This window comes from Engystomops pustulosus, chromosome 4, assembly GCF_040894005.1.
Source record: "Engystomops pustulosus chromosome 4, aEngPut4.maternal, whole genome shotgun sequence".
Taxonomy (NCBI): Eukaryota; Metazoa; Chordata; class Amphibia; order Anura; family Leptodactylidae; genus Engystomops; species Engystomops pustulosus.
The window spans coordinates 196,157,835-196,175,010 of NC_092414.1; the positions used below are offsets into that span (position 1 = coordinate 196,157,835).

Below are 17,176 nucleotides of genomic sequence, written 5' to 3' on the forward strand. Positions count from 1 at the left end.
TCATCAAAACCCACCAACATAATCTGAAATGATCCAGACTACGTCTTTCAAGGATTTTTATTCCTGGACTAAACTTGGACATTTGTCTTCCAATGTGTGACTATGCTGTCTAGAGGCGAGGACCTGGATAGATGCATTGTATGATATCGTCTTGGTAAGACCCCCCCTGCACGCTCTGCAGCACACGCACAAAAACATGCAGGCTCTCGGAGGGAAGGATAGATGCAGGCTGTGCATGTAGCATTCGCCTGCTCAGAGGGGAAGAGGGGGAGAGACGGGAGGGAGAGAGTGCAGGAAGGTGACCAGCATGCAGGAGGAAGCAATGTGTTTCGCCTGCATCAGCAACACTGCAGTGTGAGGGGACAGCACGCAGGCTGCAGGATGCACAGCAAAGACAGATAGAGGCGAGGAAGCAGAAGAGGTATGTGCTTGGGTATTGCACCTTGTGGGATAGACGGAGGGAGACAAGAGAGGACAGAGGGATGTGATAGCTACTGCATCCAGCAGAGGAGAGAGGTATGTGCTGGAATATCTGCCCTGCAGGCATTGGCGATGGGGGGGTTGAGGAACTGGAAGGTGAGAGAGCAGGATAGCCCAGCCAGGATGATGGCTGATATAGGCAGAAAGCTGGGGGTATAACACGTCGACAGCTGATTTCCTGGAGGGATTCGGAGGGTTGGTGGAGGAAGATTGGAGATGTACGGTGTACAGGAGGAGACTGGAGGAAAGCGGCAGAAGGATAGAAGGATGCATGTGGCATGAGCAGGTGGAAAAGAAGGGAACAACAGGGTAAATATATTCCAAGAAGACGGGGTAAAAGCTAGCGGATGTCTGAGGGATGGTAATGGAAGGAGACGGGCTTAGCACTGCAGCGAACACAAGCCGCTTGTGTGATGGGGAGAAAGCTGTTTGTGTCCCAACGGGGGAGAGACGTCTGCAGGACGCAGTGTGTGTGATGTGTACGCAAAAGGCCAAAATCTTCAAGGGGGGACGTTGCAAAAAGCTAACTTTAGATCTTTCCATAAATTATCACGAAAGGTTGAAACGTATTTTGTAGGTTGACGTAACATAGCTCGTTTTATTTTAACAGATATGGAACAGCGGTAACAGAACACCCTCTATGATAGTCGAAGGAGCTGGCACTCTTATCCTATCCAATCCCACCATATTGGTCATCACGTGACGGAATATCGACGAGGTGTAAACTGCAATAACCAACCCCTATTTAGGGGGGAGGGGGTATTTGTGGTCCCCATTACTTGTTGTGGTTCCTTGAGTCTTCCGCCAGGATGGCGCAAGCCGCCAAACAACTCAAGAAGATCAAGGATGTTGAGGCTCAGGCATTGGCGGAGCAGAAAGAGAAGGAGGAATCCGACCGCAAGAGAAGGAGTCGATCCCGTGATCGGAAGAAAAAGGTAACAAACTATAGTTAGGAGTAACAAGGCTGCTGAGTATGCAGCGAGGAAGATGATGACTATCTCAACTCCGCTGGGAGTAATTGCTTCCTGTTGTTTCGTTGTATCCATCATTAATCATACCTGTCCCATCCGAATCTTCAGGATCTTTCCTTGTCACTTGTCATCTCTGTAGTAGATGCTCCTTGCATGACTGCCATGTTTAAAAAATTGTAAAAATTTTGGTTAAATTGTGTGCACCCCTTTGCCCAGAGAAGGTGTGTGTAGCATTTGTTGGATGCCATTAGCGATGTCCTATTAATGGTTACGTGATGTAGTAATATAGGATTGTTGTGCTCCTCCTAATATCCTGGCGGCCATCCATGCTGACCTGGATGTCTGCAGTTAATTCACCTGAAATAACTCCGATTTAGTTGCTTGTTTATCATTGGGAAGCTGTGTGGAAATTGATGTCACGTATGTGTCTACAGAACACGAAAGCTGCTTTATATATTCATGACTACATGACGCCATCGCCTGTGGTACACAACATCTGATATGGTCTTCTAGGTACTTAGTCATCTCAGACCTTAGGGGCACCTAGAAATGTGTTGTTTCATCTTTTTGGGGGCCTCTAATACCAAGGGTTGCTATAATTACACGGGGGACCTGCACGTTACAATAGTTTGTCAATCGTGAGGCTTATTCTTGAGTTGGACAAAATTTTTACCTCATAATATGATTGTCCTATTGATTTTTTGGCTTCTTCTGTTTATACTTCATGGTCTTGTATCTTTCTTGCCTATAAAACATAAAAGCTGCTTTATATATTCATGACCTTACGACGCCATGGCCTGTGGTACACAACATCTGCCCTGGCCTTCTAGGTACTTAGTCATCTCAGACCTTAGGGGCTCCTACAAATGTGTTGTTTGATCTTTTTGTTGGCCCCTAATAGCAAGGGTCCTTATAGTTACATAGGGGATGTTCACGTTACAATATTTTGTCAACCGTGAGGCTTATTCTGGAGTTGGGCAAAATTTTTACCTCAGAATATGATTGCCTATTGATTTTTTTGGTTTCTACTGTTTATACTTCATGGTCTTGTACCTTTCTTGGCTTTCTTGACTCAATTTGGTTATAAAGAGAAGTCTCTCAGGTCCAAAATGTCTCCTAAGCCAAGAGTAGTGCAACGTAGGGGCCATTTGTGGCCTCAAACCATTAAGCCATGCAGAGATGATCAACTTTATATGGCTGTGCAAATCATCCTGCAAGTGCAACAGGGGCAGGCCTGATTTTCCAAATTTGTCCACTGTGTTTGATGCAGGCAGAGACTAAAAATTGTCAATCATGGCTAAAAGGGGTGACAATAGCAGAGAAGATCAGGAACACTAGTAGACAAATCAGACAAATATGCCCCGCCCTCGTTGCACTTGCTGACTTGTTTACATATCCATAAAAAGATGATTATCTCTGCATTGTTTCAGCATTTTCTGGCCACAAAGGTATATTTTTTCTCCTATGAAAGCCTGTTACTAGTTTAGGAGACATTTTGGACCTAGCAGACTCCCTTTAAGACTATTAGGACACTTGTTTCTCTTGAAAACACTCATTGGGGGATTGACTTGTTCTTGTAGCAATGTAAGACGTCAATGTAAGTGCTGTAAACCAATTGATCGGACGCTGTTACCAAAGCATGCTGCAACAGATTTATAATTCATACAGTTATACTGCGGATAGATTTTAGGATCACGTATGGTGGGACGTCTGTGAAATCCAGAAAATAAGTATGGAAGGGAGATCATTTACATATTTATTTTCCTATGGACTATTGCATGGGCATTCCTCCTATATGAGTACATCACCCCCCTAAGGTGTAAATTAGTAATTCCCATCCTTAGGGTACCCCATACTTTTTACCTCAAAGGTGATATTTTATAACCCTTGCTCCGAGCTATGTGTCGCCATAGATTCATTGACTGCTTTGCTGGATCCAATTAGTGCTTCCCTATGGAGCGTAGTGACCCTAATAATTCTTGATGGACATTTTTATTTGCTTAGTAAGTTCCTTGTTCTTTTGGAGAATTTTCTGTACATTTTGGACCATTGTGAATTCTATTATACATCTAATGTGAATTTTTTTAGGAGGAATTCCTCCTCCCAGATAATGCAGATTTAGCAGAACCTCTAGAAATGTCCCTATTCCCAGCCTGTAACCAGTATGAGACCATGTGAAGCAGAGGTTACAATGGTATCAGACCATAAGGACTTGGAAGCCCACCGAGGACTGATGTAGCCTGCTAATGGCTGACTCACATCATCACACTAGATGGAGCTGTGTCATTATACAAATGCTTCCTTTACCTTTAAAGTGCATATACATCACCTATAGTTTGACGTCAATGTCTATGCTGCCCATTGACATTTTCAGTTGTCATTATACAAATCCATCCTTTGCATATACATCACCCGTAGGTTGACATCAATGCATATGCCGGTCATTGAGAATATTGGTTGCTATTGCTTTGGATTACAGATCATCTTAATCAAAGGCGTCCTAGCAAATACATTCTGGGGAGGTTTATGGTAAATGAGGGTCGGTTGGGGCAGTATTAGATGTTTATGTATCTTCCCAATGGTCAAGTCTTCTCTCCCTCCTATAGACCGGGTGTCCAATGAGCCTTCATGTTCATCTATTTGCTTATGACTGCCGTTCATATAGCACAGGGACTTCACTACCCACATGTGACTATAAGATGTAGACAATCCAGTGTCTGATGCGTGAGATACGTAAGATGGACCCCTCTCTGCTGGAAAGGTTATAGGGCTTTGATCTTCTCTGTTATCCATTGGAAGAACAGAGGTCAGATGGCCTCATAAATCCTTACAATCCTCCATATTTTATCCTATTTTGTCTTAAATTAAAATATGATATACAAATATGTAGTAGGATAGGAGATCAGCCTGGTTCCTCTTCCTCCGGATTGTCTTGTTTCTGACTGCAAGACAACTGGCTACAGCAAGAACCTCCTCCACTGTTTGTAAGACAACTAGCTACAGCAAGAGCCTCCCTCACTGTTTGGCAGTAAGACAACTAGCTACAGCAAGAACATCCCCCATGGTTTTTAAGATAACTGGCTACAACAAGAACCTCTCACACTGTTGGACTGTAAGACAACTGGCCACAGCAAGAACCTCCCCCACTGTTTGACTGTAAGACAACTGGCTACAGCAAGAACCTCCCCCACTGTTTGATTGTAAGACAACTGGCTACGGCAAGAAATGTCCCCCACTGTTTGGCTGTAAGGCAACTGGCTACAGCAAGAACCTCCCCCATGGTTTTTAAGATAACTGGCTACAGCAAGAACCTCTCACACTGTTGTACTGTAAGACAACTGGCCACAGCAAGAACCTCCCCCACTGTTTGACTGTAAGACAACTGGCTACAGCAAGAACCTCCCCCACTGTTTGATTGTAAGACAACTGGCTACAGCAAGAAGTGTCCCCCACTGTTTGGCTGTAAGGCAACTGGCTACAGCAAGAACCTCCACCACTGTTTGGCTGCAAGACAACTGGCTACAGCAAGACCCTCTCCCACTGTTGGACTGTAAGACAACTGGCCATAACAAGAACCTCCCCCACTGTTTGACTGTAAGACAACTGGCTCCAGCAAGAACCTCCCCCACTGTTTGATTGTAAGACAACTGGCTACAGCAAGAAATGTCCCCCACTGTTTGGCTATAAGACAACTGGCTACAGCAAGAACCTCCCCCCTTTTTGACTGTAAGACAACTGGCTACAGCAAGAACCCATCCATTGTTTGACTGTAAGACAAATGGCTACAGCAAGACCCTCCCCCACTGTTTGATTATAAGACAACTGGTTACAGCAAGAACCTCCCCCACTGTTTGGCTGCAAGACAACTGGCTACAGCAAGAACCTCCTCCACTGTTTGATTATAAGACAACTGGTTACAGCAAGAACCTCCCCCACTGTTTGGCTGCAAGACAAATGGCTACAGCAAGAACCTCCCCCACTGTTTGATTGTAAGACAACTGGCTACAGCAAGAAATGTCCCCCACTGTTTGGCTGTAAGGCAACTGGCTACAGCAAGAATCCATTCATTGTTTGACTATAAGACAATTGGCTATAGCAAGAACCACCCCCAATTTTTTACTATAAGACAACTGGCTACAGCAAGAACCTCCTCCACTGTTTGACTCTAAGACAACTGGCTACAGCAGGAGCCTTCCCCACTGTTTGACTTGTTAAGCCACACCTACCTTAGCTAATCGTTACCACCTAAAGTGCGGTCTGTTAAGAGGCTATTCGCAATGGTCACTGATAAACAATGTTGTTTGACTGATAGATACAGGATCGTTGTCCTGGTGGCATGTTCCATACTTAACCCTCTATCTGACTCTTCGGGGGCATTATTTTAAGTGCAGGAGACAGCATTACTAATTTTACATAGGGGAAGGCACTTTTTTTGGAGACTGACAAAGAGAAACATTTGGTTGGGCCAAATAAAGGGATGTGGGCTAAGAAATGTAAAAACACAACAAAATTTTTTTCCCTAAAGTCTGATATATTTTGCTCAGACAGTTACTATTTAATTTTTTCTCTTCATAAAGGTGTATGATTCCCCTCTTTTCTGCAACTGAGTTATGAGGAGGAGCTGAGGAGCAAACAGCACTGCAGATTATAACTGTATGCAGTCACTGCTTGAGCTCCCCCTTGTGGTTATTGCTTGTATGAGTTTTTTATTTTACATTTTTAATTAGGTTTGTCACTTTTTTCACAATTAAAACTCAAAGGCACTTGAAAGTTATTAACAATCAGATCTCTTTAATCAACAAACTTGCATCACAGTGTTTGTGGTTTTTGTTTTAAACAGGTGATTTTTTTTTAAAATAAGTGTTGTCCTGTACCTGTAAATGCAGGTTAATGTACATCTAATACTGAGATATATAACGATCAATAGTAATTAAGGTTCCTATGGTGTCCTCATTCCGCTTTCTGCACAGCTTGTTAATATCAGAGTCCTCAGAGCTGTGTTATCACGAGCTGTGCACCTGTGTGACATCACATGATAGGGGAAACTTCCTGTTGATTTACAGCAAGCAGAGATCTAGAAAACCATGAAAAATTGATACGTGGAATATATTGGGAAATTGTATAACTTTTTATTTGAATTAGTGGACAACTTCTTTTACTTTTTAGCATACTAAACAGTAACATAGGAAAGGACATTGACACATGCTGGGAACAAGGTGAACAATCCTGATGGGGGTCCCTTTAAAGTGCAGGAGACTTGAAGTAAACATATAACTTTCAAAGCTGACTCTCCTATAGTGATGTGACTAGAGATGTGGACTCACAAATCCCTGTAAAACATAAATCTACTTTGAATGAAATTTAAACATTGTAAATCCTTCAACCTTACTCTGAACGCATAAATTTATGACAGCAATTTACCATGTGCGCCCCTTCTCCTCTCCTTAGGAGATTTTTAACATTTTAATACCAGAATAAGCAGTAAATCTGTGTATAGGCGAGTGAGTCAGGATACAGGGAAATATTCAGCTGCAAGGGTTACAGTATTCTATTCCCACTAAATTCTGAAAATACATCACTGGATATATCTGGAGGGGAATCGTTCCTCACTGTATACAGCTGCTATCTACTGCATATTAATATTGAAGAGCAGAGCCGCTGTATGAAATCTGCCATTACATGGCATTTACCTTACATAGAACTAAGCTGCTGTATCTAAGCTGCCGTTTATAGACTTCCAGCTTACATAGAGAGCTGAGCCACTGTATCTAAGCTGCTATTATATAAGCTGCCTTACATAGAGCTAAGCTGCTGTATCTGAGCTACCCTTACATAGACACCCACCTTAGATAGAGCTGAGCTGCTGTATCTAAGCTGCCTTTATATAGACAATCACCTTACATAGAGCTGAGCTTCTGTAGCTAAGGTGCACTTGTATAGACACCCACCTTAGATACAGCTGAGCTTCTGTGTCTAAGCTGCCATTATATGGACATCCACCTTACATGAAGCTGAGCTGCTGTATCTAAGCTGCCATTATATAGACATCTACCTTACATAGAGCTGAGATGCTGTATCTAAGCTACCATTATATAGACATCTACCTTACATAGAGCTGAGATGCTGTATCTAAACTACCATTATATAGACATCTACCTTACATAGAGCTGAGCTGCTGTATCTAAGCTATCATTATATAGACACCCATTTACATAGAGCTGAGCTGCTGTATCTAAGCTGCAATTGTATAGACATCTACCTTACATAGAGCTGAGACGCTGTATCTAAGCTGCTTTGTTGTCAAATATGTATTATTCATAGTTTCCAAAATATTTTTTTTTAGGCTTGCCTCTAAGCCCCTATCAACAAACCTGGGTGTAAATCTTGCATTACGGTCATGTGAGCTGCTAAATTGTACTAATGGGCACAAGTATAAATTGTGTGGGGGCCTCAAACTTAACATTTGCTCATGAGCCCATGAGCCTTAAAGCAAACCTGTCACCAGGAATGTCATTTTTAGCTGGTGACAAGTTCCAATAGCCTATAAATATGCCTATATCAGCATTCTGAATAATTTCAGTACTTTATAAAACTTTATTTCACATTCCCTGGCTCCCTGCCAGCAGCATGTAGTAAGCCCCTGTGGAGAGCATCTGCAGCCTGTGTGTGCCTGTGTCAGTCTCCTCTCCTCCACACTGATCCAGGAGGGGGATGGTATGGAGTAAAGGGAAAATACATGAGGACACACAAACTACAGCTGCCCCCCAGGACTTACCACACGCTGCTGGTAGGGAGCCAGGTAATGTGAAATAAACTATTATACAGTAAAGTACTGAAATGATTCAGAATGCTGACAGAATCATTTTGAAAAATCAAATAGCATAGGCTATAGGAACCTGTCACCAGCTAAAAATCACATTCCTGCTGACAGGTTCCCTTTAAGTTACACCCCCTGCTCCTCTATACACAGATATACTCAACTCAACCAAGTGTGCATGTGTTTTCAGTTGTAGAAGGCTATACTCCCTAAAAAGCATAACCCAGAAGATTTCGGCTCTGAAGCCGTGCAGAATTATGTACATTTCTGCGCTGGCATTTATAAATACCCCGCTGTGCCCGGGCGCTTATTATCATCTCTGTGAGAAGCAGATAAGATATTTAGACAACTCCTCAGGGAAGCTCTCGGAGGTGAGGTCTGACAATAGATTCCGGTAAGACTGGTGGATAAATCATTCCCTGGGACTCGGGATACATTAATCACAGTCCTGGAATTGCAGCTACATAGTAATACGGGGAGGACGGAAGCCCAGGAGGATCATGGAGATCAATGGAGTGACCACATATTATTGGGGGAAGGAGGGCGGCGTTATAATTGACGTTAATTGTGGGAAGCACCGTGCGGTATTACCATTTACTCTAAGGGTCAGCGACTGCTAATTGACTGTAGCGCCCCCTAGAGAGTGTAACGCAGATAGCAGGTCAGGTCCCAGGTCTGCATGTAGAAGTATCACGCTTCATCTTCTAATGTAGCAGCGAGACGCCTCTTTGTATAGGACAGTCCGGGGCAGTTAGCGAGCGTTACTAATGGATTAGTGCGCGCTTTCTGCTCCTTCCGAGACGTCCATTCATCATGCCGTGTGTGATGCACACACAAGATGGAGCTACAGGAGCCCAAATGACAGCGAGCTGTAGTAAACATCTATATTTTATATCCCAGCACCCGACATCCCGCGAGATTATACGCACCGCAACGCAGTCACGAAATTCTAAATGTACGAGAAGCCGCAATCCCAAGATCTATGAGTATAAGGTGGCACAGTGGTTACCATTACAGCCTTGCAGCGCTCGGGACCTGGGTTCAAGTCGCAGGGTCAACATCTACAAACAATTTGTATGTTCTCTCCATGTTTGCGTGGGTTTCCTCCGGGTCCTCTGGTTTCCCCCCACACTCAAAAACATACTGGTAGGGTGATTAGATTGTGAGCCCCATTGGTGACAGGGACTGATTTGGCAAACTCTGTGCAGCGCTACGTAATCTGTGTGCACAATATAAATAAAGAATTATTATAGATCTTGGGAAAAAATGTACATGGCAAACAAATGTAACAATAGTGTCATATAGGATACTAATAAAACCGCCATAATGTGATTATATGTCACCGCCGATGTGTAATGTGAAGCTTCTGGGGACCAACAGTCCATCTGGACTGGATCTGGATTAAAGGGGGGTTTGGGTCATCATTATCAAATTGGTAGAGGTAGGTCACCAAGGTTTAAGGTTGTCAGCTCTGCAGTTGATACTAGACAAAATAGGGGGCAGCTTAGGCTGTAGTTGGGCCTCTAAAAAAATAGTTAAAATAGTGTCCTAACAGTAAAAAAACCTATAAACTGGTAGAATATCAGCCAGGTGGAAAGTTAGTAGACTTACACCCAGCCAGGGGCACACCCATCAAGACAGCACCACCTGCAACACAGTAGGGCTCAGCATCAGAGGTGCAATCACCAGCTACATAGCAGGACCTGACACTTACTAATAGTGTTTCCTTATACGTCAGCATGGGTGAGATGCCAAGCATGGCGTCATTTCAATGTGCGGTGGACATACTTGGTATTGTAGCTCCGCCCCATTAATTTTAAAGCACTTTTACGATATTAGCTCATGTCATGTAGAAAAGCTTTTCCTATTGTCTTGATTACTTATGCCCAGTAGTTTCTTTGCTCTTCTTAGACTTCCTGGCTACAAAGAGTCCATAGAGTGGTTTACAGGATGGTTGCACAGAGAGGGGCTGCTGCTACCTGCTCACTCTGGAGGGAGGTGGGGGAAGTTATGTGATGCTCTCTGTGTGTAGTGTGTGTGCTGCTCTGTGAAAGCAATAGTCTACTACATAGAATAGTGAGGTAAAAGATCTCCCCTGTTTCCGTTCAGTACCTCCATCCAACTCTGCAGAACTTACTCTGTCTCTCTCTGTACCTTAAGCTGTGTCTTCTGCAGCAACCCTTCCCCCACTTACTGCTCCCTAGAGAAGCCGTTAACCCTTAGTGGTCACATAGTACATAGCACATAGTAGTTTGTTACTATTTTACTGCTGGTTTCTACTACTTATTACACGCTCCATGTGATGAAAGCTCACATGCTAGTCACTGAATGTAGATCCTGATTATACAAAAAGCATTTTTCAGCGGATATACTGGTAGGAACCACACTGGATTTAACGCTAAATTACCTAATGAGAGAAGACAATGCGTCCTTAGCCTAAATTTGACTCATCTTTAGAGCAAATACAGGACAAGGTTAGTTTCCACATACCTCACTCTGAACAAAAAAGTGTGAGCAGCACAATATGAGCATCAGTCTGTTTGTTTTGAGGCGGGGAATAACATATGGCAATTTGGTAAAGATCATTATCAGAGTTATGGTGTGTCAGACCGTGTGACTGATGGGCATGATGGCATTGCCCTGGCCTTGTAGGGGCACTCCTTCATGTTGTTTACTGTGAGAGGTGGCGGATAACCCCAACAATCTATAATGCAGTAGCATAATTATGTTCTCACATCGTCACATGAAATTCCTCCCCCGGATAATTCTTGTGTCGTCTGATATGATCCCGGCATGGAATATTCACAGGATTTATTGATACAATAATATCCTACAAAGAACAAACAAACAAACTAAAACAAAACCAAAAACCAAACAAAACCAAAACTAAATGTATTCAGATTTTCTGTATGTGATTTTATTCCACTTCACTAAAGCCAGTTTTGTATGAACACAATGGGGCACATTTACTAAGGGCTTTGCGCTGCACTTTTGCCAGACTGTGCACATTCTTCATGGCTAAATCGGCTTACACAGGTTTGTAAGAAGTGTCTGCGGCGCCAATGAGACGCACGCAACCCTTATGTGGCGCAGCTGCGCTGGCGTCCATGCGACACAAATTAGGGGGCGTGCCATCGGTCGGTCGGACTGATTTGGACCGAGCGCCGTATTTAACTTTCAAATTGTGTCGCACACCCTATGTTAAAGATGCACCACAAAAAAAGATGGTGAACTCTGTCTGATCAGTGCGGGAAGCGACAGATTCATAAATTCTGGCGCATGATCTTAGTGAATGGGGCAGATTTACTTACCCGATCCATTCGCGATCCAGCGGCGCGTTCTCTGCGGAGGATTCGGGTCCGGCCGGGATTCACTAAGGCAGTTCCTCCGACGTCCACCAGGTGTCGATGCGGCGCTGAAGTTCATCGAGCCATCCTGGGTGAAGGTAAGCGTGTGTCCCGCGACACTTTTTAAAAAAAAATGTGGTGGTTTTTCCGAATCCGCCGGGTTTACGTATGGCCAAGCCCCCCCATCGCGTACATATCGGCGCCGATGCGTCACACAATCTGATCACGTGCGCCAAAAACCCATGGCAATTCAGGGAAAATTGGCGCAAATCGGAAATTTTCAGATAACCCGTCGGCAAAACGCGATTTGGGCCCTTAGTAAATGACCCCCATTGTGTCTCACCCAGCATTATAGATGGACGATGCAGTTTTACTGCATTTTCCAAATTTCTAAGTAAATGTGACCCATTCTGCTGGTATCTATTAACATGGAAATGTATTCAGAGCCCTAATGCTACATCGTAAGCATGGCCCCTTACCTGTGCATTATGGAACTAATGCAAATACTAGTATAGCCGATATCGGATAAGTATTGAGATTAACTCCATTCCAAAGATATAATGGATGAGAAGCAGGTTAGACGGCCTGTTAAAAGGGTCGGACATTGACTTCTCAGGAGCTGCCTTCTAATAGATGGTGGCGGAGAAATGGATGTCAGATGTACACAAACTTTTATCCCAAACATGGAGAATAAGGCCCCTTTCACACTTGCCTTGCAGATCACTTCAGAATCTGATCAGGGTGCGATCAGGGTTTGGTCAGTGAAAAACTGACATTTTGCATCAGAGTGCAATCAGTTTTCAGTCAGAGTCTGTTCAGTGTCTCAGTTTTTCATGCTGCATTTTCAATGCGTTTTTAAATGCGCAGATAACGCGTGTGAAATGGACTCAGGACTGAGCTCTATCTTTTCTATGGCAATTGATCAGTTGGAATTGCAAGTGTCTCAGAGTGCAATGCGTTTTTGATGCATCTCCATAGAATTGTATGGTGAAAAAACCCATTGAATACAATGGGGCAGATTTACTTACCCGGTCCATTCGCGATCCAGCGGCGCGTTCTCTGCGGTGGATTCGAGTCTTCCGGCGATTCACTAAGGCAGTTCCTCCGCTGTCCACCAGATGTCGCTGCTGCGCTGAAGTTCCCCGAGGTCCGCCGGAATGCATGAGCCTATACCTGGCGAAGGTAAGCGCGAGTCTCGCAACACTTTTCTTTTTTTTAAATGCGGCGGTTTTTCCGAATCCGTCTGGTTTTCATTCGGCCACGCCCCCCCGATTTCCATCGCGTGCATGCCAGCGCCGATGTGGCACAATCCGATCAGTGCACCAAAATCCCGGGGCAATACAGGGAAAATCGGCGCAAAATCAGAAATATTCGGGTAACACGTCGGGAAAATGCAAATATGGCCTTTAGTAAATGACCCCCATTGGGTCAGAGTGTAATGCAAGTTCTGCACGTCAAAAGCACACGCAGAACAGACGTGAAAGACGCAAGTGTGAATGGGGCCTAAGACTATCTGGAACTCTGCCTTTTGTACACATAAGGAGTTACCCTAGCAGTTATGTTTCCAAGCTCACTCGGACATTGATACAGGAAAGCCACCAATAGGTGTTAATAGAGGGTAAATTTGCATAATTTTCTTTTCCCATGGAGCAATACCTACTGGATTGTATCCACCCACTGGATCTACTCAATCAGAACCAATACCACCCCCGAGCAGGGGCAGCTAGGACTCTATACATTACCATATTTTGTGTTATTTATGACTCCCCACCACCCGTAGAAGTGCATTGACTTCTATATGACTTGTGAATCGATGCATCTGTTTTCTGCAGATTGACCATAATGTTACCGTCACAATGAATTAATGTTCTGCACTAAACGCACTTCTGCTCTGAGGATTTTGAGGAATGGACTTTAATTAAGAGGAATATATTACAATTAACATATTCATATCTGTGGTACCGGGGTCCTAAATGTTCGGATACAATGTAAGGATTTTTCGATAATACGAAGTTTTTAGTTTTAAGGCTAAACAATTATTTAAAGGGAACCTGTCACCAACGCACATCAGGCCAAACGCCGAATTCCTTCCCTTCAGCTTCTCCTACTTAATAATAGTAATAATAATTCTTTATTTATGTAGCGCACACAGATTACGCAGCGCTGCACAAAGCATGACACATTGGTTTTTATACAATGTGCTCAGCTCCTCCTACTGTATAACATTCTAGCAGATAATCACACAATGTACAATCTGCTCAGGTCCTCCTGCTGTACAACATGCTGCCTGCAGATAGAACACTATATAATAATAATTCCTTTATTTATATGGCGCACACAGATTACGCAGCGCTGCACAGAGTTTCCCAAATTATTCCCTGTCCCCAATGGGGCTCACAATCTAATCAACCTACCAGTATGTTTTGGAGTGTGGGAGGAAACCACCGCGAACATAGAAAGAACATATAAACTCTTTGCAGATATTGACCTTGATGGGACTTGAACCCAGGACCCCACTGCTGCAAGGCTGTAATGCTAACCACCGAGCCACCGTGCTGCATTATAGTATACAATCTGCTCAGCTGCTCCTGCTCTATAACATGCTGCCTGCAGATAGGACACTATGTACAATCTGCTCAGCTCCTCCTGCTCTATAACAGGCTGCTGCAGATAGGACACTATATAAAATCTGCTCAGCTGCTCCTGCTATATAACATGCTTCCTGCAAATAGGACACTATGTACAATGTGCTCCGCTCCTCCTGCTCTATAACATGCTGCCTGCAGATAGGACACTATATACAATCTGCTCAGCTCCTCCTGCTCTATAACATCCTGCCTGAAGATAGGACACTATGTACAATCTGCTCAGCTCCTCCTGCTCTATAACATACTTACCTGCAGATAGGACACTATGTACAATCTCCTCAGCTCCTCCTGCTCTATATCATGCTGCCTGCAGATAGGACACTTTATACATTCTCTCCCCTTAGACAAATACACAGCACGGGTATTAAAGTTTATTAACAGCGATATAAGCTACAATATAGGGGTCATTACTCATGCTGGAGGGTATGTCATGTAGGGATGTTCTAGCTATCTGTCCAGCCCCTATAGATGCTGCTGGGTTGATGTGGGCAGAGCACAGCGCTGTGTCAGCATTGCTTGGCATAATACAAGTAATATATGGCAATATCTGGGCAGGATATTACTCCACAGAGACTGAAGAGTCTAATCCCAGACTCTCCTGATGTAGACACTTGGTGTGTGGGACATTATATTTCGGCTTTGTCTATAAATCTGTGTATTTTTCTCAGGTGAACACATTGATCCTTGTCAGTATTACCACTAAGATAATAATACAGAATAATGAAAAGCCTGAAATATGTTCACGGCAGCTGGAGGCCTCTAGACGGAGGCAGCTCATATTAGAAATGCTATATCTGTGAGCTGGTTCCTGATTTTTTTGGTCACCTGTGGCGACCCCTACCTCTGATGTGTTTGGCTTTAACTCTCCTCTAAGTAACACATGTTCTTAAAGGGAACCTGTCACCACATTTCTCACAAATACAGCTTGTAGCAGGTTCCCATAGAACCCTAGTAAGTAACTGACACCCAAATTGTTCCCCTGTGATTACCATATTTTCAACTTTATAATGTTACCTGGTATCAAAGGATATCTACAGCGAGTCAAGGTGGGCATGGGGGCTCCTCAAGCTGAATACCATGCTTTCTCTGCATAAGGCAGTAATGTCATGTGACCAGGGTGACATCATCACAGGTCCTTTAGCCTCCTAACATTAGCAAACTGTACACCAGGCATCTCATAAAACTCACAGCATATGATATCACATAAAATCACAGCATTATGCATGGAGAGGAGTAGAAGTCCATGCCGACATGCTGTGATTTTTTATGTTGTCAGATATGTGCATGGGGCACAGTTTACTAATGTTAGGAGGCTAAAGGACCTGTGATGATCTCATCCTGGTCACGCCCCCAACTGGCTCTATAGATCCCTACATACCAGGCAAGTTTATCCGTCTGATTATATGGGGATCGGAAGGAAACTATTTTTAGCTAAAAGAAGGGTGTCAGGTAGTTACTAGGGCTCTATAGGAACCTGCCACTAGCTGTGTTTGGGAAAATTTGTGGTGACAGGTTCCCTTCAACTCATCAACTAAGCACCTATTAACTAGGGGATGTCTCTTTCATATTCAAGTATATCTGTACTGAAATCTGACCCCAGGTCTCTTCTATGTCGGTGTATTCTGGTGGACTGATATGGGTACAGATACAGTTCTACTCTCGATTAGGTTGAGGTCTGGGGACTGTAGGGGCCAATCCAGCAACTTTATTGCCATTAAACCATTTCTTCACTAATCTTAATCTATGATTCATGTTTTTTGTCCTTCTGGAACTCTGTATTGTCCATTTTATGTCCATAGTAGTCAAGTTTACAAAAAATCTCCTCTCGTAGGATGTTCACATATGGCTCAGCGTTGAGGCCATTGTGAAGTATTGCTATATGTTTAATGAAAATGCATTTGGATGTTGGTGAAGATTGATTACAGTGTGATAACACACTCCTGTGCAGTGAAGAATTTGAGGCTCCCTGGGCTAATTTACAATACTACCAATTCCAGGGAAATTTACTAACCAATTAGTAATTTAGTTTCTGTGATAATTTACTAACCAATGAACTATGGACATTACTTCTTATCTTTAACTAACCAAGCCCAGGTCCTGCCTCACTGAAAGTCCTGTATAATCCTTTGTGAAGCAAATAAATCATTCTCACACCTGCCTAGCCTTTCATGGCATCAGTTTGCAGAGATTGAGATATTATACCATACTTTATCCTGGTTTGATTTCTTCTGAGCCCACTATGTGAATTTTATTAGTCATTAGAGAACCTGAGGTTGTGTAAACAGGGGCAGAACTTGACACCATCATCAATCCTGGTCGAGTTTCTAATACCTAAACAAGCACGTACCATCAGGCTTCCTATATCCAACTTGTCAGTTCCTTCAATTTCTCGATCCATTCGTCCCCTTTTCCCTCCATTCTTCCAGACCCATTTGCACCCATCAGCAGAGCCGGATCTTCATTGGCGCTATTGGAGCGCTAGCGCCGGGCCCCCGGATCCGGCTTTATTGGTTGGGGGCCCCCGGCCTGGCGCTCCAATAGCGCCGATGTTCATGCTCCTGTTGGCAGTCGGGCAGGGGCCTCCGTCAGTCCGGACCGGAAGCTCCTGCCCGTCCCTGTATAGTGCTCGATGCGGCCGTTTCCGGCCGCTCGAGCACTATTACTGGAGCGATGTGGCCGGAAGACAACCCCGGCGCACATCGCTCCAGGAACTTGGATGCGCGGCCGCGTGATGACGTCATCACGCGCCGCGCACACCTTCCTGTCCTCCCGCGGCAAGAAGAAAGAAGGCGGGGACCCTAGGTGAGTATAAGGTTGTTTTTTTTTTTTAAATCAAACAGCATTCAAAGATGGTGGGGGTCAGGATATTTAAAATAATTAATTGGGGAGGGCATCATATCAAAAAGTTAACTG

At 43.9% G+C, this 17,176-nt stretch overlaps 1 protein-coding gene across 2 annotated transcripts in view; it reads left to right on the top strand.

Annotated features, from left to right (window-relative positions):
* The first annotated feature begins 263 nt into the window (after nucleotides 1–263).
* Nucleotides 264–17,176, top strand: part of ANK1 (ankyrin 1) — a 197,051-nt gene continuing 180,138 nt past the window's right edge. For both annotated transcript variants that reach the window (XM_072149293.1, XM_072149294.1), the window contains exons 1-2: nucleotides 264–421; nucleotides 1,091–1,415. In XM_072149293.1, the coding sequence (XP_072005394.1) occupies nucleotides 1,290–1,415 (126 nt within the window). In that variant the 5' untranslated portion in view covers nucleotides 264–421; nucleotides 1,091–1,289. The remainder of the gene's footprint in view (nucleotides 422–1,090; nucleotides 1,416–17,176) is intronic.